Below are 17,411 nucleotides of genomic sequence, written 5' to 3'. Positions count from 1 at the left end.
GAATAAAGACTCCTTAATTAAATGAAAAATAGTTAGACCTAAAATAATATGTACAGTTTCCAGTGTATTGTCAAAATCGCAGATGCTGAATATTCGCTCTGCGAGTGCAGGATGCATCCAGGACTGAAATGTGAAAACCCATCCCACAAAGGGGAGGACCCATATCTCTGACAAAAGGCTTCTTTTGAAACACTTTTCTGAACACATACTGACACCAAGTGATCACTTTCCAGTTAGTTTGTTCCTCCACAAATATAACACAGTTTAAGGTTTAAATAATTTGAAGTAATATTAACGATTTCATTACGAAGCATACAAAGTGTAATACAGCTCTACGTGAGATTTCAGCACAATGGATAGCGACGTTATCACTCAGACTCGCCCGTAGATTCATTTCCCAAACAAAATAGTTTTAAATCAAAAAACAAACGAGAAGTGTGTGTGTTTGTGTGTCTGTACCAGTACCTCAGTTAAACCGTGAACGTAATGAAGAGACATATTATGGATTAAAAGGTAAACCAAACATTCGGCCATGCAAACAAGCTTACATCTCCAAATGCCCTCCTCCTGTCAGGAAACACTAGTGTATGCGCATGGCTGCCCGGGACTGTAGTAGATTCTAGGCTACCAGTCAAGTGTCCTACTTCACAAAACTATATTATGATGCCAAACAAACAGTACTGCACTAAATAATGAACGAACACGTGAATAATACTACCAGCGAAAGCAAGTCAAGTTTTTCACACAAAAAAAAAATCCTTACCTCTCCAGATGCCCTCCTCCTGTCAGGGAGCACCAGTGTATTCGCATGGCTGCCCGGGACTATAGTAGATCCTATACTCATTCTGGGTCCAACTAGCATGTACCGTTTGTCTCCAGATCTGTACTGGATGCTGTGACACAGCGTCCCGTCATAATTAGGCTCTTGTAGATATTTAGAAGTATAGTCTGTGCTTTTGGAGCACTGCATTGCAATCAACACGATGATACTGATGAGAAAAAGTACTGAAACTGAACCCAAAGTTATCATCAGGTAAAAAGTCACATCAGTCCCCTCCTCATCCTTTGTTCCACTTTTGACATCAGAAGCTGCAAAAGCCTCTTTGGGCTCCACAAGTTTGACAATCACAGTAGCTGTTGCTGAGAGTGAAACGTTCCCATTGTCTTTCACCAGTATGAGCAGTTTATGCTCAGCCTCGTCTGTCTCTGTGAATGAGCGAAGTGTTCTGATCTGTCCTGTATAGCGGTCCAAACCAAAGAGACTGTGGTCAGTAACTTCCTGCAGTGAAAACAGTAACCAGCCGTTATATCCTATATCAGCGTCATAGGCTCTGACTTTAGTCACCAAGTGTCCTGCGTTCACATTGCGGGGAATCTCCTCCACACCTTCAGCAGAACCGTTAGAGCTGACTGGATACAGGATGACTGGAGCGTTGTCGTTCTGATCCAGAATGAACACGTTCACTGTGACGTTGCTGCTTAGTGACGGAGTTCCAGAATCTGTGGCAACAACTTTGAACTGGAACGTTTTCAGAGTTTCAAAGTCAAAACTTTTCAGCGCAGTAATGTGTCCATTATCAGAGTTTACATTTAGGAAAGATGTTACATCATTTCTTCTGGCAATACGGTAAGAAATTGCTGCATTGTCATTAACATCATTGTCCTTTGCGTTTACAGAGAATATTGACGTTCCAGCAACATTATTTTCTGACAAGTAAAACTGTAATGGATTTTTCTCGAAATGTGGACTGTTGTCATTTACATCTGATATCTGAATGCTCAGAGTTTTAAACGTAGATAAGGGAGGTTCACCGCAATCGGTGGCTTGTATTGTTATTTCATATTGTGACACCTCCTCTCGATCCAAAAATCCCTTTGTGACAACTGAGTACGTGTTTTCCTTATAAGACGGTTTTAACTCAAAAGGGACTTCCTCGGTTATGCGTGAAATGATTTTTCCATTGACACCGGCGTCTTTATCCGTCACACTGATGAGTGAAATAATTGTCCCAGGCTTTGAGTCTTCAGACACTGTATTTGACAGTGATGTGACTTCTATTTCCGGTGGATTATCATTGACGTCTTTTATCTTTACAATGACTCTACACCTGCTTGTTAATGGAGGCGTTCCCTTGTCCGACGACTCAACATCTAGTTTATAAATCTCTGATTCTTCAAAATCCAACGCTCCTTTCAATTTAATTTGTCCACTTAAATTATCCAATTCAAAGATGTCGTAAATCTTACGTGCTAATGTTTTACTGAGGTTGTACTCTATTTCCCCATTAGTCCCTTCGTCTGGATCTGTTGCATTCACTTTTGTAACAGTAGTACCAATTGGGATGTTTTCATATACTTCTATTTGATAAGTATCCTGACTAAATATCGGACGATTATCATTAATATCAAGAACAATAATGGAAACATTAAGTGTCCCTGATCTTTGAGGTTTTCCTCCATCAACTGCTGTTACAAATAACACGTGTTTATTCTTTTGTTCTCTGTCTAACGACTTCTTTAGCACTAAAAATGGTATTTTGTCCTCATCACTTTGACTGATTTCTATTTCAAAGTGATCGTTTGGCGTTATTGTATATGTACGGATAGAATTCATTCCAGCATCAGGATCACGGGCCGCGTGCAGGTCGAATCGCGTTCCCGGAGATGTATGTTCTGCTATTTGAAATTGCTGTTCCTTCTCAGGAAAACTGGGGGAGTGATCATTCACATCTGTAATTTCCACAACTACATAGTGTATTTCCAAAGGGTTTTCAACAAGGATTTTCAGCTCCATTAGGCATGCACCACTCCCCTGACACAGCTCCTCTCTGTCGATTTTCTTACGGATCTGTAACGCCCCATTGTCCGGGTTTACCTCGAAAAAAGCACTCTTAGATCCAGACACAACACGGAACCGCCGATCAATCAAAGAGGTTTTGTCCAGGCCAAGATCCTTCGCAACATTTCCAACAGCAGTTCCTTCTTTCATCTCCTCTGGAATAGAGTATCTCAATTCAGCCAAAGTCTGCTTTCCGAAAATCAGCAGTACGGAAATATGAAAAACAAACCAACAATAGTCACTTGATCGACATCGTCTTTCGCTCCCCATCGTTATCCACCAACACATATACACACAGGAGCCTGTTTCTGCAGTAAGTCAAATGTGTATATCCGAACCGTTTAGTATTGCATGTTTAGAAAACACACCACATCGTCTCATTCGACTGGTATGCTCAAATCAAATGTATCCTCTGCTGTGAGGTATCCAACAAAAGCTTTGTTAGGGGAGGGACTGAATCCTTTATGGCCTTATTGATGTAACAGTGACACCAAGAGGGCAACATTTTAGACGATTTCAAGTAAAAAAGATAACATACCAGGTATACCTTGATCAGGAAATCCACCAGCTTGTGAAGAACCAGCATGATCACATAATGCTATGACCAGGGCTCTAACAACCTTTGGGCTATGTAGTTGTTATTTGCTCTCCCTGCTTCACACAGAAAAATAACAGTATGAATTAGTGAAATGCCTTGCTCAGCAAAAATAGTGAAGACTTCTAAGTTGTAATACAAATGACTTGTGAGAAAGTAAAACCACAAACCTATTTATTATGTGTTTTTCAGCTTTGCTCATATTCTTCCTTGAAAACAATAAAGCCAATGCATTTCAGCACCATGGATAGCGACCACGCGATAGAAAATTGCAGCCGTCTTATCCACTTCATTTGTACCTTTAATTGTTTTGCCTTTTGCACAATGATGACAAATACTTCCAACACAAATAACTAACAGCATATCAGTCTAGGCAGGTATTGTTTACAATTGTTTAACAATTATTGATGGAAGGTGGCAAAGCCCACATGTTCCCAAAAAGTGGCTACATTTAAGTAAGGCATTTGCTTTTTCTATTCTCTCACTGGGAGAGAATGGTAATTTATTTTGTTATATAGAAACACCTCTGGTGTTCAACAATGACTTGGAGAGTGTATAAGTGTGTTCAAGAGAGTCTATAAATGAGAGGAGCTAAGATAAAATTGTGTACCAGAGAGTAGCTATTGTCAACAGAAGCAGGAAGCTGAGTCCAACGTCATAGAAAGCTGACAAACCTACATCTGTTCTTTCTGGAAACAGAGGACAGCAGTTGTCTCAAACATTTCTCAACATAGTTAAAACACGTCCACAAACCTCAAATGATGTAATCCACATCTAAATAGAAAACGCCACACTTGCTACATATTAATGTCTTACCTCTCCAGATGCCCTCCTCCTGTCAGGGAGCACCAGTGTATTCGCATGGCTGCCCGGGACTATAGTAGATCCTATACTCATTCTGGGTCCAACTAGCATGTACCGTTTGTCTCCAGATCTGTACTGGATGCTGTGACACAGTGTCCCGTCATAATTAGGCTCTTGTAGATATTTAGAAGTATAGTCTGTGCTTTTGGAGCACTGCATTGCAATCAGCACGATGATACTGATGAGAAAAAGTACTGAAACTGAGCCCAAAGTTATCATCAGGTAAAAAGTCACATCAGTCCCCTCCTCATCCTTTGTTGCACTTTTGACATCAGAAGCTGCAAAAGCCTCTTTGGGCTCCACAAGTTTGACAATCACAGTAGCTGTTGCTGAGAGTGAAACGTTCCCATTGTCTTTCACCAGTATGAGCAGTTTATGCTCAGCCTCGTCTGTCTCTGTGAATGAGCGAAGTGTTCGGATCTGTCCTGTATAGCGGTCCAAACCAAAGAGACTGTGGTCAGTAACTTCCTGCAGTGAAAACAGTAACCAGCCGTTATATCCTATATCAGCGTCATAGGCTCTGACTTTAGTCACCAAGTGTCCTGCGTTCACATTGCGGGGAATCTCCTCCACACCTTCAGCAGAACCGTTAGAGCTGACTGGATACAGGATGACTGGAGCGTTGTCGTTCTGATCCAGAATGAACACGTTCACTGTGACGTTGCTGCTTAGTGACGGAGTTCCAGAATCTGTGGCAACAACTTGGAACTGGAACGTTTTCAGAGTTTCAAAGTCAAAACTTTTCAGCGCTGAAATATCTCCATTTTCAGAATTGATATTTAAGAATGCAGTTATATCACTTTCGCTTATTCCTCTGACAACATGAAAAGAAACGGCTGCATTCTCGTTCACATCTTTGTCCGTTGCGCTTACAGAGAATATTGACATTCCAGCAACATTATTTTCTGACAGGTAAAACTGTAATGGGTTTTGGCCGAAATGTGGACTGTTGTCATTTACATCTGATATTTGAATGGTGAGAGTTTTAAACGTAGATAAGGGAGGTTCACCACAATCAGTGGCTTTTATCGTTATTTCATATTGTGACACCTCCTCTCGATCCAAAAATTCCTTGGTGACAACTGAATATATGTTTTCTTTATAGGAGGGCTTTAATTCAAAAGGTACGGCATTGGTTATGAGTGAAATTATTTTGCCATTGACACCGGAGTCTTTATCCGTCACACTGATAAGTGAAATAACTGTCCCAGGCTTTGAGTCTTCAGACACTGTATTTGACAGTGATGTGACTTCTATTTCCGGTGGATTATCATTGACGTCTTTTATCTTTACAATGACTCTACACCTGCTTGTTAATGGAGGCGTTCCCTTGTCCGACGACTCAACATCTAGTTTATAAATCTCTGATTCTTCAAAATCCAACGCTCCTTTCAATTTAATTTGTCCACTTAAATTATCCAATTCAAAGATGTCGTAAACCTTACGTGCTAATGTTTTGCTGAGGTTGTACTCTATTTCCCCATTAGTCCCTTCGTCTGGATCTGTTGCATTCACTTTTGTAACAGTAGTACCAATTGGGATGTTTTCATATACTTCTATTTGATAAGTATCCTGACTAAATATCGGACGATTATCATTAATATCAAGAACAATAATGGAAACATTAAGTGTCCCTGATCTTTGAGGTTTTCCTCCATCAACTGCTGTTACAAATAACACGTGTTTATTTTTTTGTTCTCTGTCTAACGACTTCTTTAGCACTAAAAATGGTGTTTTGTCCTCATCACTTTGACTGATTTCTATTTCAAAGTGATCGTTTGGCGTTATTGTATATGTACGGATAGAATTCATTCCAGCATCAGGATCACGGGCCGCGTGCAGTTGGAATCGCGTTCCCGGAGATGTATGTTCTGCTATTTGAAATTGCTGTTCCTTCTCAGGAAAACTGGGGGCGTGATCATTCACATCGTTAATTTCTACAACAATATGGTGCATTTCCAAAGGGTTTTCAACAAGGATTTTCAGCTCCATTAGGCATGCACCACTCCCCTGACACAGCTCCTCTCTGTCGATTTTCTTACGGATCTGTAACGCCCCATTGTCCGGGTTTACCTCGAAAAAAGCACCCTTAGATCCAGACACAACACGGAACCGCCGATCAATCAAAGAGGTTTTGTCCAGGCCAAGATCCTTCGCAACATTTCCAACAGCAGTTCCTTCTTTCATCTCCTCTGGAATAGAGTATCTTAATTCAGCCAAAGTCTGCTTTCCGAAAATCAGCAGTACGGAAATATGAAAAACAAACCAACAATAGTCACTTGATCGACATCGTCTTTCGCTCCCCATCGTTATCCACCAACACACATACACACAGGAGCCTGTTTCTGCAGTAAGTCAAATGTGTATATCCGAACCGTTTAGTATTGCATGTTTAGAAAACACACCACATCGTCTCATTCGACTGGTATGCTCAAATCAAATGTATCCTCTGCTGTGAGGTATCCAACAAAAGCTTTGTTAGGGGAGGGACTGAATCCTTTATGGCCTTATTGATGTAACAGTGACACCAAGAGGGCAACATTTTAGACGATTTCAAGTAATAAACATAGCATACTAGGTATACCTTTCTCAGAAAATCCACCAGTTTTGAAAAATCAATATGATCACAGACGCATAATGCTATGACCAGGGCTCTAACAACCTTTGGGCTATGTAGTTGTTATTTGCTCTCCCTGCTTCACACAGAAAAATAACAGTATGGACTAGTGAAATGCCTTGCTCAGGAAAAATCGTAATAGTTAACACTTCTAAGTTGTCATATAGATAAAATGTAAGAGAGCTGAAATACTAACCAATTTACTGTGTTTTTTTTTTTTTTAGCTTTGCTCATATTCTTGCTTGAAAACAATAAAGCCAATGCATTTAAGCACCATGGATAGTGACCCCAAGCAGACTTGCAAATTCCTTGTCTTATCCACTTCATTTGTATCCTTAATTATTATGCCTTTTGCACAATGATGACAAATACGTCCAACACAAAAACTAACTAACAGCATATCAGTGTAGGCAGATATAGTTTAGAATTATGTAACAATTATTGATGGAAGGTGGCAAAGCCCACATGATAGCAAAAAAGGGGCTACATTTAAGGAAGGCATTTGTTTTTCTATTCTCTCACTGGGAGAGAATGGCCATTTCTTTCATTATACAGAAACACCTCTGGTGTTCATAATGACTTGGAGATGGTATAAGTGTCTTTAAGAGGTTCAACAAGTGATAGGATCAGATAAAATTGTACACAGAAGAGCGGCTTTTGTCAACAAAAGCAGGAAGCTGAGTCTAACATTATAGAAAGTTGACCAATTTACATCTGTTCTTTTTAGAAACCTCTCTTTCAGCATCTGTCTCAAACACTTCTAAAAGTAGTTTAAACACGTCCAGAAACCTCAAATAATGTGATAAACATCTGAATAGACAACGCCACACTTGCTACATATTAATGTCTTACCTCTACAGATGTTCTCCTGTCAGGCACCACCAGAGTGTTCCCATTGCTTCCAGGCACTATAGTAGATCCTATACTCATTCTGGGTCCAACTAGCATGTACCGTTTGTCTCCAGATCTGTACTGGATGCTGTGACACAGTGTCCCGTCATAATTAGGCTCTTGTAGATATTTAGAAGTATAGTCTGTGCTTTTGGAGCACTGCATTGCAATCAGCACGATGATACTGATGAGAAAAAGTACTGAAACTGAGCCCAAAGTTATCATCAGGTAAAAAGTCACATCAGTCCCCTCCTCATCCTTTGTTGCACTTTTGACATCAGAAGCTGCAAAAGCCTCTTTGGGCTCCACAAGTTTGACAATCACAGTAGCTGTTGCTGAGAGTGAAACGTTCCCATTGTCTTTCACCAGTATGAGCAGTTTATGCTCAGCCTCGTCTGTCTCTGTGAATGAGCGAAGTGTTCTGATCTGTCCTGTATAGCGGTCCAAACCAAAGAGACTGTGGTCAGTAACTTCCTGCAGTGAAAACAGTAACCAGCCGTTATATCCTATATCAGCGTCATAGGCTCTGACTTTAGTCACCAAGTGTCCTGCGTTCACATTGCGGGGAATCTCCTCCACACCTTCAGCAGAACCGTTAGAGCTGACTGGATACAGGATGACTGGAGCGTTGTCGTTCTGATCCAGAATGAACACGTTCACTGTGACGTTGCTTCTGAGTGACGGAGTTCCAGAATCTGTGGCAACAACTTGGAACTGGAACGTTTTCAGAGTTTCAAAGTCAAAACTTTTTAGCGCCAAAATATCTCCATTTTCAGAGTTGATATTAAGAAATGATGTCACTGTATTTTCATAAGCTGCATTCCTGAAAATATTATATGAAATAAGAGCATTATCTCCCTCGTCACGATCAGACGCGATCAAAGAAAATACCGAAACCCCTGCAGGGTTATTCTCAGTAACATAAAAATGATACCGGCTCATTGAAAACTCTGGACTGTTATCGTTTACGTCGGATACAACAACTCTTAATGTCTTCACAGATGATAAGGCTGGTTCACCTGCATCTTTGGCCATTACTGTTACATCATACATTGATTTGTTTTCCCTGTCAAGCTGTGACTTTGTCACGACAGCGTACACGTTGTCCTGTATTGAAGGTGTTAGTGTGAAAGGGACATCGCCTTTTACAAAGCTGATAACTTTTCCGTTCACCCCAGAGTCTAAATCGACAATGCTGATAAGTGCTACCGTAGTTCCTGGTCTTGAATCCTCTGAAATTTGATTAGACAGTGACGTTACGTCAATTACAGGTGCATTGTCATTTATGTCTTTAATCTTTACAGTTACGCTTTTGTCCGTCCTTAATGGAACAGCACCGCTGTCAGATGCTTGTATATCTATCTCGTAACTGTCATCCACTTCGTAGTCTAATTGTCCTTTCACAGTTATTTCACCTGTGATCGGGTCGACATCAAACAGTTCGCGCACCTCATTATTCACATTACCAAAGGAATAGCTGACATCTCCATTTAAACCATCGTCCATATCTGTAGCATTTACTCGTATGACTATTGTTCCAATTGGTGAATTTTCATTTATCTCTACAGAATAAACATCTTTTGTGAAAACTGGTGCGTTGTCATTCACATCTAAAACATCTATTAATATCACCATGGTCCCTGTTTTAGGAGGTTTACCCCCATCCAGGGCTGTAAGCAGTAGCTTATGGCTGCTTGAGGCCTCTCTGTCTAATGGGCTTTGTAATTGTAAAATAGGCACTTTACCATCTTTCCCGCGATCTTTCACTTCCAGACGAAAATTATTATTTGGACTTAGTTTATACTGTTGAACGGAATTCACACCGCCATCTGGATCGAGAGCAGCATGCAATTGAAATCTGGTTCCCGGTAAAGTGGACTCTGAAATCTCTATCCTTTTGTTGTTCTCCGGGAAAGAGGGCGAGTGGTCATTGACGTCTAACACTTCCACTGCAACATAATGGATCTCAAGTGGGTTCTCTAACACAGTTTTAAGGTTTATCAAACATACACTGGTCCGCTGGCATATTTCCTCTCGGTCAATATTACGATTTACGTATAAAATCCCATCATTTTGGTTTACCTGGAAAAGGGGTTCAGTGGAGCCTGAAACAATACGAAATCCCCTTGCTTTTAATATATTTGGATCTATTCCTAGATCCTTCGCTATATTCCCTACAGCAGTCCCTTCTTTGATCTCTTCCGGTATAGAATATCTTATCTGTCCCGATGCCTTGCTGAAAATCAAACTCAAAGCCACCACGAAGGCGACCCATTTCCTTCCTTGTTGCCAGGAGTCCTGTCCGCTTCGTTCCATTGTCTGGTATCAATAGATATATCCAGTAAATACCAAGTGGTCTACAGACTCTTTACATATCCATTAATTGAAGAAAAAAAATCCACGTCTTACAATGCGCTCGGTTCTTATGGACGAGAAAACTATTGAAACAAAATCACATTCGCAGGATAACGGTCTGCCCTCCTGAATGCTTCAGAGGCAGTCTCACAGACCTTTGTATGGAAAACCGACGTGATGCTCATTTCTGGTTGTTTAGTGCCACCATGCGATTCCACAAAGACGGATTTCTCTCAACTCATACTGACAATATAATCTTACAACCCAACACTGTACATGAGGAGGTGTTTCACTGGTTATCGCACACGATAACACGTCATTTGGACTCACACTCACAAATGATTAATCACAATATTGTATATTTCTTACTTACTCATTTTATATTGTAAGGTGAAATACGAAAATACGAAAAAGTATCAATAAAATATTATTCGTCCAAACACCTCATAGCATAGCAAAAAGGAACCAATGCTTTCTACTATATAAATAAAGGGATGGAAGTAATATATGTTTGTAATATGACACCCATTGTTGAAACAATGTTGAATGAGGAAAAGCTGATTTGTATTGATTCAGAAAGTGTTCACTGTCACTGAGATGGCCGAACAATTTGTATTTTTATGAATGAGATTCTGCACATCACCCTGAAAAATAATATTTAAACATGTCTTACCTCTGAAGTCGCAGACCTCCTGTCAGGGAGCACCAGTGTATTCGCATGGCTGCCCGGGACTATAGTAGATCCTATACTCATTCTGGGTCCAACTAGCATGTACCGTTTGTCTCCAGATCTGTACTGGATGCTGTGACACAGTGTCCCGTCATAATTAGGCTCTTGTAGATATTTAGAAGTATAGTCTGTGCTTTTGGAGCACTGCATTGCAATCAGCACGATGATACTGATGAGAAAAAGTACTGAAACTGAGCCCAAAGTTATCATCAGGTAAAAAGTCACATCAGTCCCCTCCTCATCCTTTGTTGCACTTTTAACATCAGAAGCTGCAAAAGCCTCTTTGGGCTCCACAAGTTTGATAATCACAGTAGCTGTTGCTGAGAGCGAAACGTTCCCATTGTCTTTCACCAGTATGAGCAGTTTATGCTCAGCCTCGTCTGTCTCTGTGAATGAGCGAAGTGTTCGGATCTGTCCTGTATAGCGGTCCAAACCAAAGAGACTGTGGTCAGTGACTTCCTGCAGTGAAAACAGTAACCAGCCGTTATATCCTATATCAGCGTCATAGGCTCTGACTTTAGTCACCAAGTGTCCTGCGTTCACATTGCGGGGAATCTCCTCCACACCTTCAGCAGAACCGTTAGAGCTGACTGGATACAGGATGACTGGAGCGTTGTCGTTCTGATCCAGAATGAACACGTTCACTGTGACGTTGCTGCTGAGTGACGGAGTTCCAGAATCTGTGGCAACAACTTGGAACTGGAACGTTTTCAGAGTTTCAAAGTCAAAACTTTTTAGCGCGGATATTTGTCCATTATCAGAATTTACATTTAGGAAAGACATTATGTCATTTTGACTCCCTTCTCTCACAATATGATATGAAATAGCTGCATTGTCATGCAAGTCTTTGTCCGTTGCTCTCACAGAGAATATTGAGTTTCCCGGAACATTGTTTTCTACCAGATAAAACTCGAAAGGGGTTTGCACGAAATGTGGACTGTTGTCATTTACATCTGATATCTGAATGCTCAGAGTTTTAAAAGTAGTTAGGGGAGGTTCACCACAATCGGTGGCTTTTATTGTAATTTCGTATTGTGACACCTCCTCTCGATCCAGAAATCTCTTAGTGACGACTGAGTACGTGTTCTCCTTATATGAGGGCTTTAATTCAAAAGGTACGTCATTCGATATGTATGAAACAATTTTTCCATTGACACCAGAGTCTTTATCCCTCACACTTAGTAGTGAAATCACTGTGCCAGGCTTTGAGTCTTCAGACACTGTATTTGACAGTGATGTGACTTCTATTTCCGGTGGATTGTCATTTACGTCTAATATCTTGATAATGACCCTACACTCACCTGTCAGTGGAGGTGTTCCTTTATCTGATGCCTCAACATCCAGTTCATATACGTCATTTTCTTCATAATCCACTACTCCTTTTACTTTGATCTCTCCAGTTAATCTGTCCAACTCAAAAATATCATAGACTTTCCGCCTTAAGGTTTTACCAAGACTGTATTCAATTTCGCTATTGGTGCCTTCATCGGGATCCGTTGCATTCATTTTAAATACTTTATTACCAACTGGAACATTTTCTTTGATTGCAATTTGATAAATCTCCTGACTAAATATCGGACGATTATCATTACTGTCAAGAACAATAATAGAAACATTTAGTGTGCCTGATCTTTGAGGTTTCCCTCCATCAACTGCTGTTACCACTAGGTTGTGTTTGTCCTTTTGTTCTCTATCTAATGATTTCTTCAGAACTAAAAATGGTATCTTTTCCGCATCGCTTTGACGGATGTTTACTTCAAAATGTTCATTTGACGTCAACGTGTATGTACGAATAGAGTTAATTCCAGCATCGGGATCACGAGCAGTGTGCAGTTGAAATCGCCTTCCTGGTAATGTTTGCTCAGCTATTTCAAATGTCTGTGCTCTTTCAGGAAAACTAGGAGAGTGGTCATTTACATCAGTAATTTCGACGATCACGTAGTGTATTTCCAAAGGGGTTTCAACAAGGATTTTTAGTTCTATTAGGCATGCACCACTACTGTGACAGAGCTCCTCTCTGTCAATATGCTTGTTGACGTACAATGCCCCATTATTCTGGTTTACTTCGAAAATATCGTCCTTACTTTCAGACACAACACGGAACCGTCGATCAATCAAAGAGGAGACGTCAAGGCCAAGATCCTTCGCAACATTTCCGACAACAGTTCCCTCTTTCAGCTCCTCTGGAATAGAGTACCTTATCTGAGCCAAAGCCTGTTTTCCGAAAAGCAGCAGTAGACCCAAATGAAGAACAAACCAGTAGCAGTCCGTTGTTCGAATTTTGCTGTCGTTCCCCATCGTTGTCCAACTACGTATTTACAGTACACACAAGTCTGTTAATGCGACAAACAATTATTTACATCCATCCCGCTGATTATTGCATCTTTACAGAACGCACAACGTGGTTTCATCGGCTGATGTGCTTGATTCAAGTGCTTTCTCAGCTCTACTAAGATGACAAACAAAAGGTTCCTGAGGGGAGGGACAAAGTCGTTTGTGGTTTCCCGATGTAATAGTGACACCCAGAGGTAATTACTGAGAGCAAACTTCACTGCATAATCGCTTTTTGACAACAAACTTTTTTCTAGAGGCGTGAGAACAGACATTGAGGTGTAACGTGTCTTGAAAAAAAATGTAGAATTTTAGCATGAACATTTAACATTATTCTATCTTTTGCTCTATCTTTCTCTCTGTGATGGTTTGCACTTACCAATAGGCTGATCATTAAAATAATACCATTCAATTTGGTCCTTTAACATTGCATTACTGTTTGACGTGTTCATGCATTCCAGCACCATGGACAGTAATCACAGGTCGCAGCATAGCCTTTCCCACTAATAAATAAAAAAGTTGTTCAATATTAAAACAACCAAGTCCACTCAGCTCAACAGAATCACTGCAACTTTTCAGTCAGTTATTGGTTAGAAGCTGGAATATTCTGAGACCCAACTGTCAAAAAGTCACTGCCCACATGTTCCCAAATACAGACTGTAATCACTCTATTTTGCTGGAAAAAAGTAAAATGTTCATTTCAGCACCAGGGACAGTGGTCACAATCATGGGCAAAGACTGTCCTCTTTACAAAAGATGAGCTATTTTATGTAATTCAAATTAATTCGTATTAATCATGAACGTGTATGTACATGAATAGAAACAAACAGTGAGACAATAGCAGAAAAGATGGTTGTTGATGGACCTGTTTAGCTACATCAAGCATTTTGCTACCCTGATTGGAATTTTTACATATCATCCTATGTAAATGAACTCTTTGTGTGATGAATGAGACAGTAAAAGACAATAGAAACTCAAACAAACCTATTAGAATCCATACAAGAAAGCAACACGCTTTACAAGATGTATTTGAGTTTGTCATGACTTATATTTGCTAATGTTCTCTCTGCAAAATGTTTTCAGAAGAAAACTTTGCGCAAAATACAAACAAATAATTGTATGCTTATAAACATATTGTATAAAACTTTTAAAAACTGTTTTTAGAGTCTTACCTCTACAGATGCCCTCCTCCTGTCAGGGAGCACCAGTGTATTCGCATGGCTGCCCGGGACTATAGTAGATCCTATACTCATTCTGGGTCCAACTAGCATGTACCGTTTGTCTCCAGATCTGTACTGGATGCTGTGACACAGTGTCCCGTCATAATTAGGCTCTTGTAGATATTTAGAAGTATAGTCTGTGGTTTTGGAGCACTGCATTGCAATCAGCACGATGATGCTGATGAGAAAAAGTACTGAAACTGAACCCAAAGTTATCATCAGGTAAAAAGTCACATCAGTCCCCTCCTCATCCTTTGTTGCACTTTTAACATCAGAAGCTGCAAAAGCCTCTTTGGGCTCCACAAGTTTGACAATCACAGTAGCTGTTGCTGAGAGCGAAACGTTCCCATTGTCTTTCACCAGTATGAGCAGTTTATGCTCAGCCTCGTCTGTCTCTGTGAATGAGCGAAGTGTTCGGATCTGTCCTGTATAGCGGTCCAAACCAAAGAGACTGTGGTCAGTAACTTCCTGCAGTGAAAACAGTAACCAGCCGTTATATCCTATATCAGCGTCATAGGCTCTGACTTTAGTCACCAAGTGTCCTGCGTTCACATTGCGGGGAATCTCCTCCACACCTTCAGCAGAACCGTTAGAGCTGACTGGATACAGGATGACTGGAGCGTTGTCGTTCTGATCCAGAATGAACACGTTCACTGTGACGTTGCTGCTTAGTGACGGAGTTCCAGAATCTGTGGCAACAACTTGGAACTGGAACGTTTTCAGAGTTTCAAAGTCAAAACTTTTTAGCGCGGATATTTGTCCATTATCAGAATTTATATTCAGAAAAGATGCCATGTCATTGTGACCGCCTTCCCCTCTAATTATACGATAGGACACTGCAGCATTGTCGTTTAAGTCTTTATCAGATGCACTCACAGAAAATATTGATGCGCTAGGAGCATTGTTTTCGATCAAATATAATTCCAGGGGACTGTGTGAGAACTCTGGCATGTTATCATTCACATCTGACACTTGAATACTCAAAGTTTTGGATGTGGAAAGTGGAGGCTCACCATAGTCGGTAGCTGTTATTGAAATGTCATAATGTGACACAGTTTCCCTATCCAGTGTTTCTTTTGTCACTAATGAATACATGTTTTCTTTAAACGATGGTTTTAATTCAAATGGTACATTCCCTGTCAGACTGCATGTGACTTTCCCATTCAGGCCAGAATCAAAGTCTGTAACACTTATAAGAGAAATCACTGTCCCATGTTTTGAATCCTCTGGGACTGTGTTAGATATTGATGTCACTTCTATTTCTGGTTCATTGTCATTGACATCTTGGATCTTTATTATAACTCTACAGTCCGTTGTCGTCGGAGGCTGACCTTTGTCAGAGGCTTGGACGTCTAACTTGAAAACATCAGCTGTCTCGTAGTCTATTTGTCCTTTTACTCGGATTTCGCCTGTATTTCTGTCTAGACTAAATAGCTCCAACATCTTAGAATTAATGTCACCTCCAAAGTCATACTCGACATCCCCATTAGTTCCCTCGTCGAGGTCAGTTGCTTGGACTTTTATTACAACCGTATCTAAAGCAACATTTTCTTGTAATATTACAGAATAAACCTCTTTCGAAAAAGCAGGTCTGTTATCATTGATATCGAGAACATTTATGGTGAGATTAAGATTTGCTGACTTGAGCGGTGTCCCTCCATCTATAGCGGTTAAAATCAAGCTATGGTTTTTCTTCTGCTCTCTGTCCAAGGGCCTCTGTAACACTAAAAAGGGGATTTTATCCTCTCCCCTATCTCTAATTTCAAGTTGAAAATGATCGTTTTGACTAAGTTTATAACGCTGAACGGAATTTATTCCAATATCGGGATCACGGGCGCCTGGTAATTGAAATCGTGCTCCTGGTAAAGTATTTTCTGCTATTTCTATTACCTTTCCTTTCTCGACAAACGTCGGTACATGGTCGTTGGCATCGGTTATTTCCACTGTGACATAATGGATTTCAAGTGGATTTTCAACAACGATTTTTAGATCTATTAAACAAGCTCCATTTCTATCACACAGCTTTTCTCGGTCGAGGTTCTTATGAACATACAAAACCCCATTGTTAGGGTTTACCTCAAATAGCGCATCCTGAGCCCCAGACACAATACGAAAACGCCGGTTCAACAAGGTACTGACATCAAGGCCCAAATCCTTTGCAACATTTCCAATGATAGCTCCCATTTTAACTTCCTCTGGAGTCGAGTATTTTATTTGAGCTAAAATCAGCTCACCAAAGCAAAATAGCAGAGAGAAAAGCAGAGGACGCGACCAAGACATCATTCTGCTTCTTTAGCCTTTGTCTCCTTTAGCGTAATCATTTGAAATGGCATCCACAAAAATCTTCCACGTTAAACACCTCCTGTTGTCCTGAGATTATATTTCAGAAAACCACAGTCGCGTAGGAAAGGTACCGATCCAAAACCGAAATGATGACATTCTTTGTGTTCGAGCTGAAATACACACGTTGAAAGGGGCAGAGTCTAATTCCAATGAAGCCTTAGAAATGCCCTACTGTAACACTGACACCCAGTGGACCATCCAATGTTTTCATTTGGTATGAAGAAGAAAGCGAATATAAAATGTGATTCACTGAACAGAAACCGCTACAGTACGAAGTTTCGTCTCTCGAAATGCTCCTCAGTCAATTAAATTCAAGTCGCTCTACATATTATTATGAGGCGAAAATATCGCTAAGCAGCCAGCACCAAAGGAAACAACCAGTTTGTAATAGCTTACTTGCACAGAAGCCCTTCTGTCACCGACCACTTAAGTATTAGCATTGCTACCGGGGACTATGGTAGAATGTAAGGTGAATGTTCAGCACCATGGATAGCGCAAGACCCTTGATGTTATTGTAGTAGCTTAACTGAACGAAGTAACTTTCCACGTGTCATTAAAATAAGAAAAAGCTCTCTCCAAGTCTAGATAATAAAACCCGATTTGAAAATCTCCACAAGTTGACCAAA

At 40.4% G+C, this 17,411-nt stretch overlaps 5 protein-coding genes across 5 annotated transcripts; all 5 read right to left on the bottom strand.

The window, feature by feature from the left end:
- Positions 1-32: 32 nt before the first annotated feature.
- On the bottom strand, positions 33-3,127 carry LOC139291724 (protocadherin alpha-8-like). Its single transcript, XM_070913829.1, has 2 exons — positions 764-3,127; positions 33-38 (listed from the first exon to the last, which is right to left on the bottom strand). Exons 1-2 carry the CDS (start codon positions 3,125-3,127, stop codon positions 33-35), a joined length of 2,370 nt encoding a protein of 789 aa, XP_070769930.1.
- Positions 3,128-4,108: 981 nt separating this feature from the next.
- On the bottom strand, positions 4,109-6,617 carry LOC139291723 (protocadherin alpha-3-like). Its single transcript, XM_070913828.1, has 2 exons — positions 4,251-6,617; positions 4,109-4,123 (listed from the first exon to the last, which is right to left on the bottom strand). Exons 1-2 carry the CDS (start codon positions 6,603-6,605, stop codon positions 4,109-4,111), a joined length of 2,370 nt encoding a protein of 789 aa, XP_070769929.1. The 5' UTR covers positions 6,606-6,617.
- A 1,138-nt stretch (positions 6,618-7,755) lies between these two features.
- Positions 7,756-10,122, bottom strand: LOC139291722 (protocadherin alpha-13-like). Its single transcript, XM_070913827.1, has one exon. The coding sequence runs from the start codon at positions 10,120-10,122 to the stop codon at positions 7,756-7,758; it is 2,367 nt and encodes a 788-aa protein (XP_070769928.1).
- Positions 10,123-10,819: 697 nt separating this feature from the next.
- On the bottom strand, positions 10,820-13,189 carry LOC139291720 (protocadherin alpha-8-like). Its single transcript, XM_070913826.1, has one exon. It carries the CDS (start codon positions 13,187-13,189, stop codon positions 10,820-10,822), a length of 2,370 nt encoding a protein of 789 aa, XP_070769927.1.
- A 1,193-nt stretch (positions 13,190-14,382) lies between these two features.
- Positions 14,383-16,722, bottom strand: LOC139291719 (protocadherin alpha-8-like). Its single transcript, XM_070913825.1, has one exon. The coding sequence runs from the start codon at positions 16,720-16,722 to the stop codon at positions 14,383-14,385; it is 2,340 nt and encodes a 779-aa protein (XP_070769926.1).
- Between the last annotated feature and the right edge of the window lie 689 nt (positions 16,723-17,411).

Source organism: Enoplosus armatus, chromosome 10, assembly GCF_043641665.1.
Source record: "Enoplosus armatus isolate fEnoArm2 chromosome 10, fEnoArm2.hap1, whole genome shotgun sequence".
NCBI classification, from domain to species: Eukaryota; Metazoa; Chordata; class Actinopteri; order Centrarchiformes; family Enoplosidae; genus Enoplosus; species Enoplosus armatus.
The sequence above is the reverse complement of the archived record's forward strand: the minus strand, read 5'-3'. Positions and strand labels throughout refer to the sequence as shown.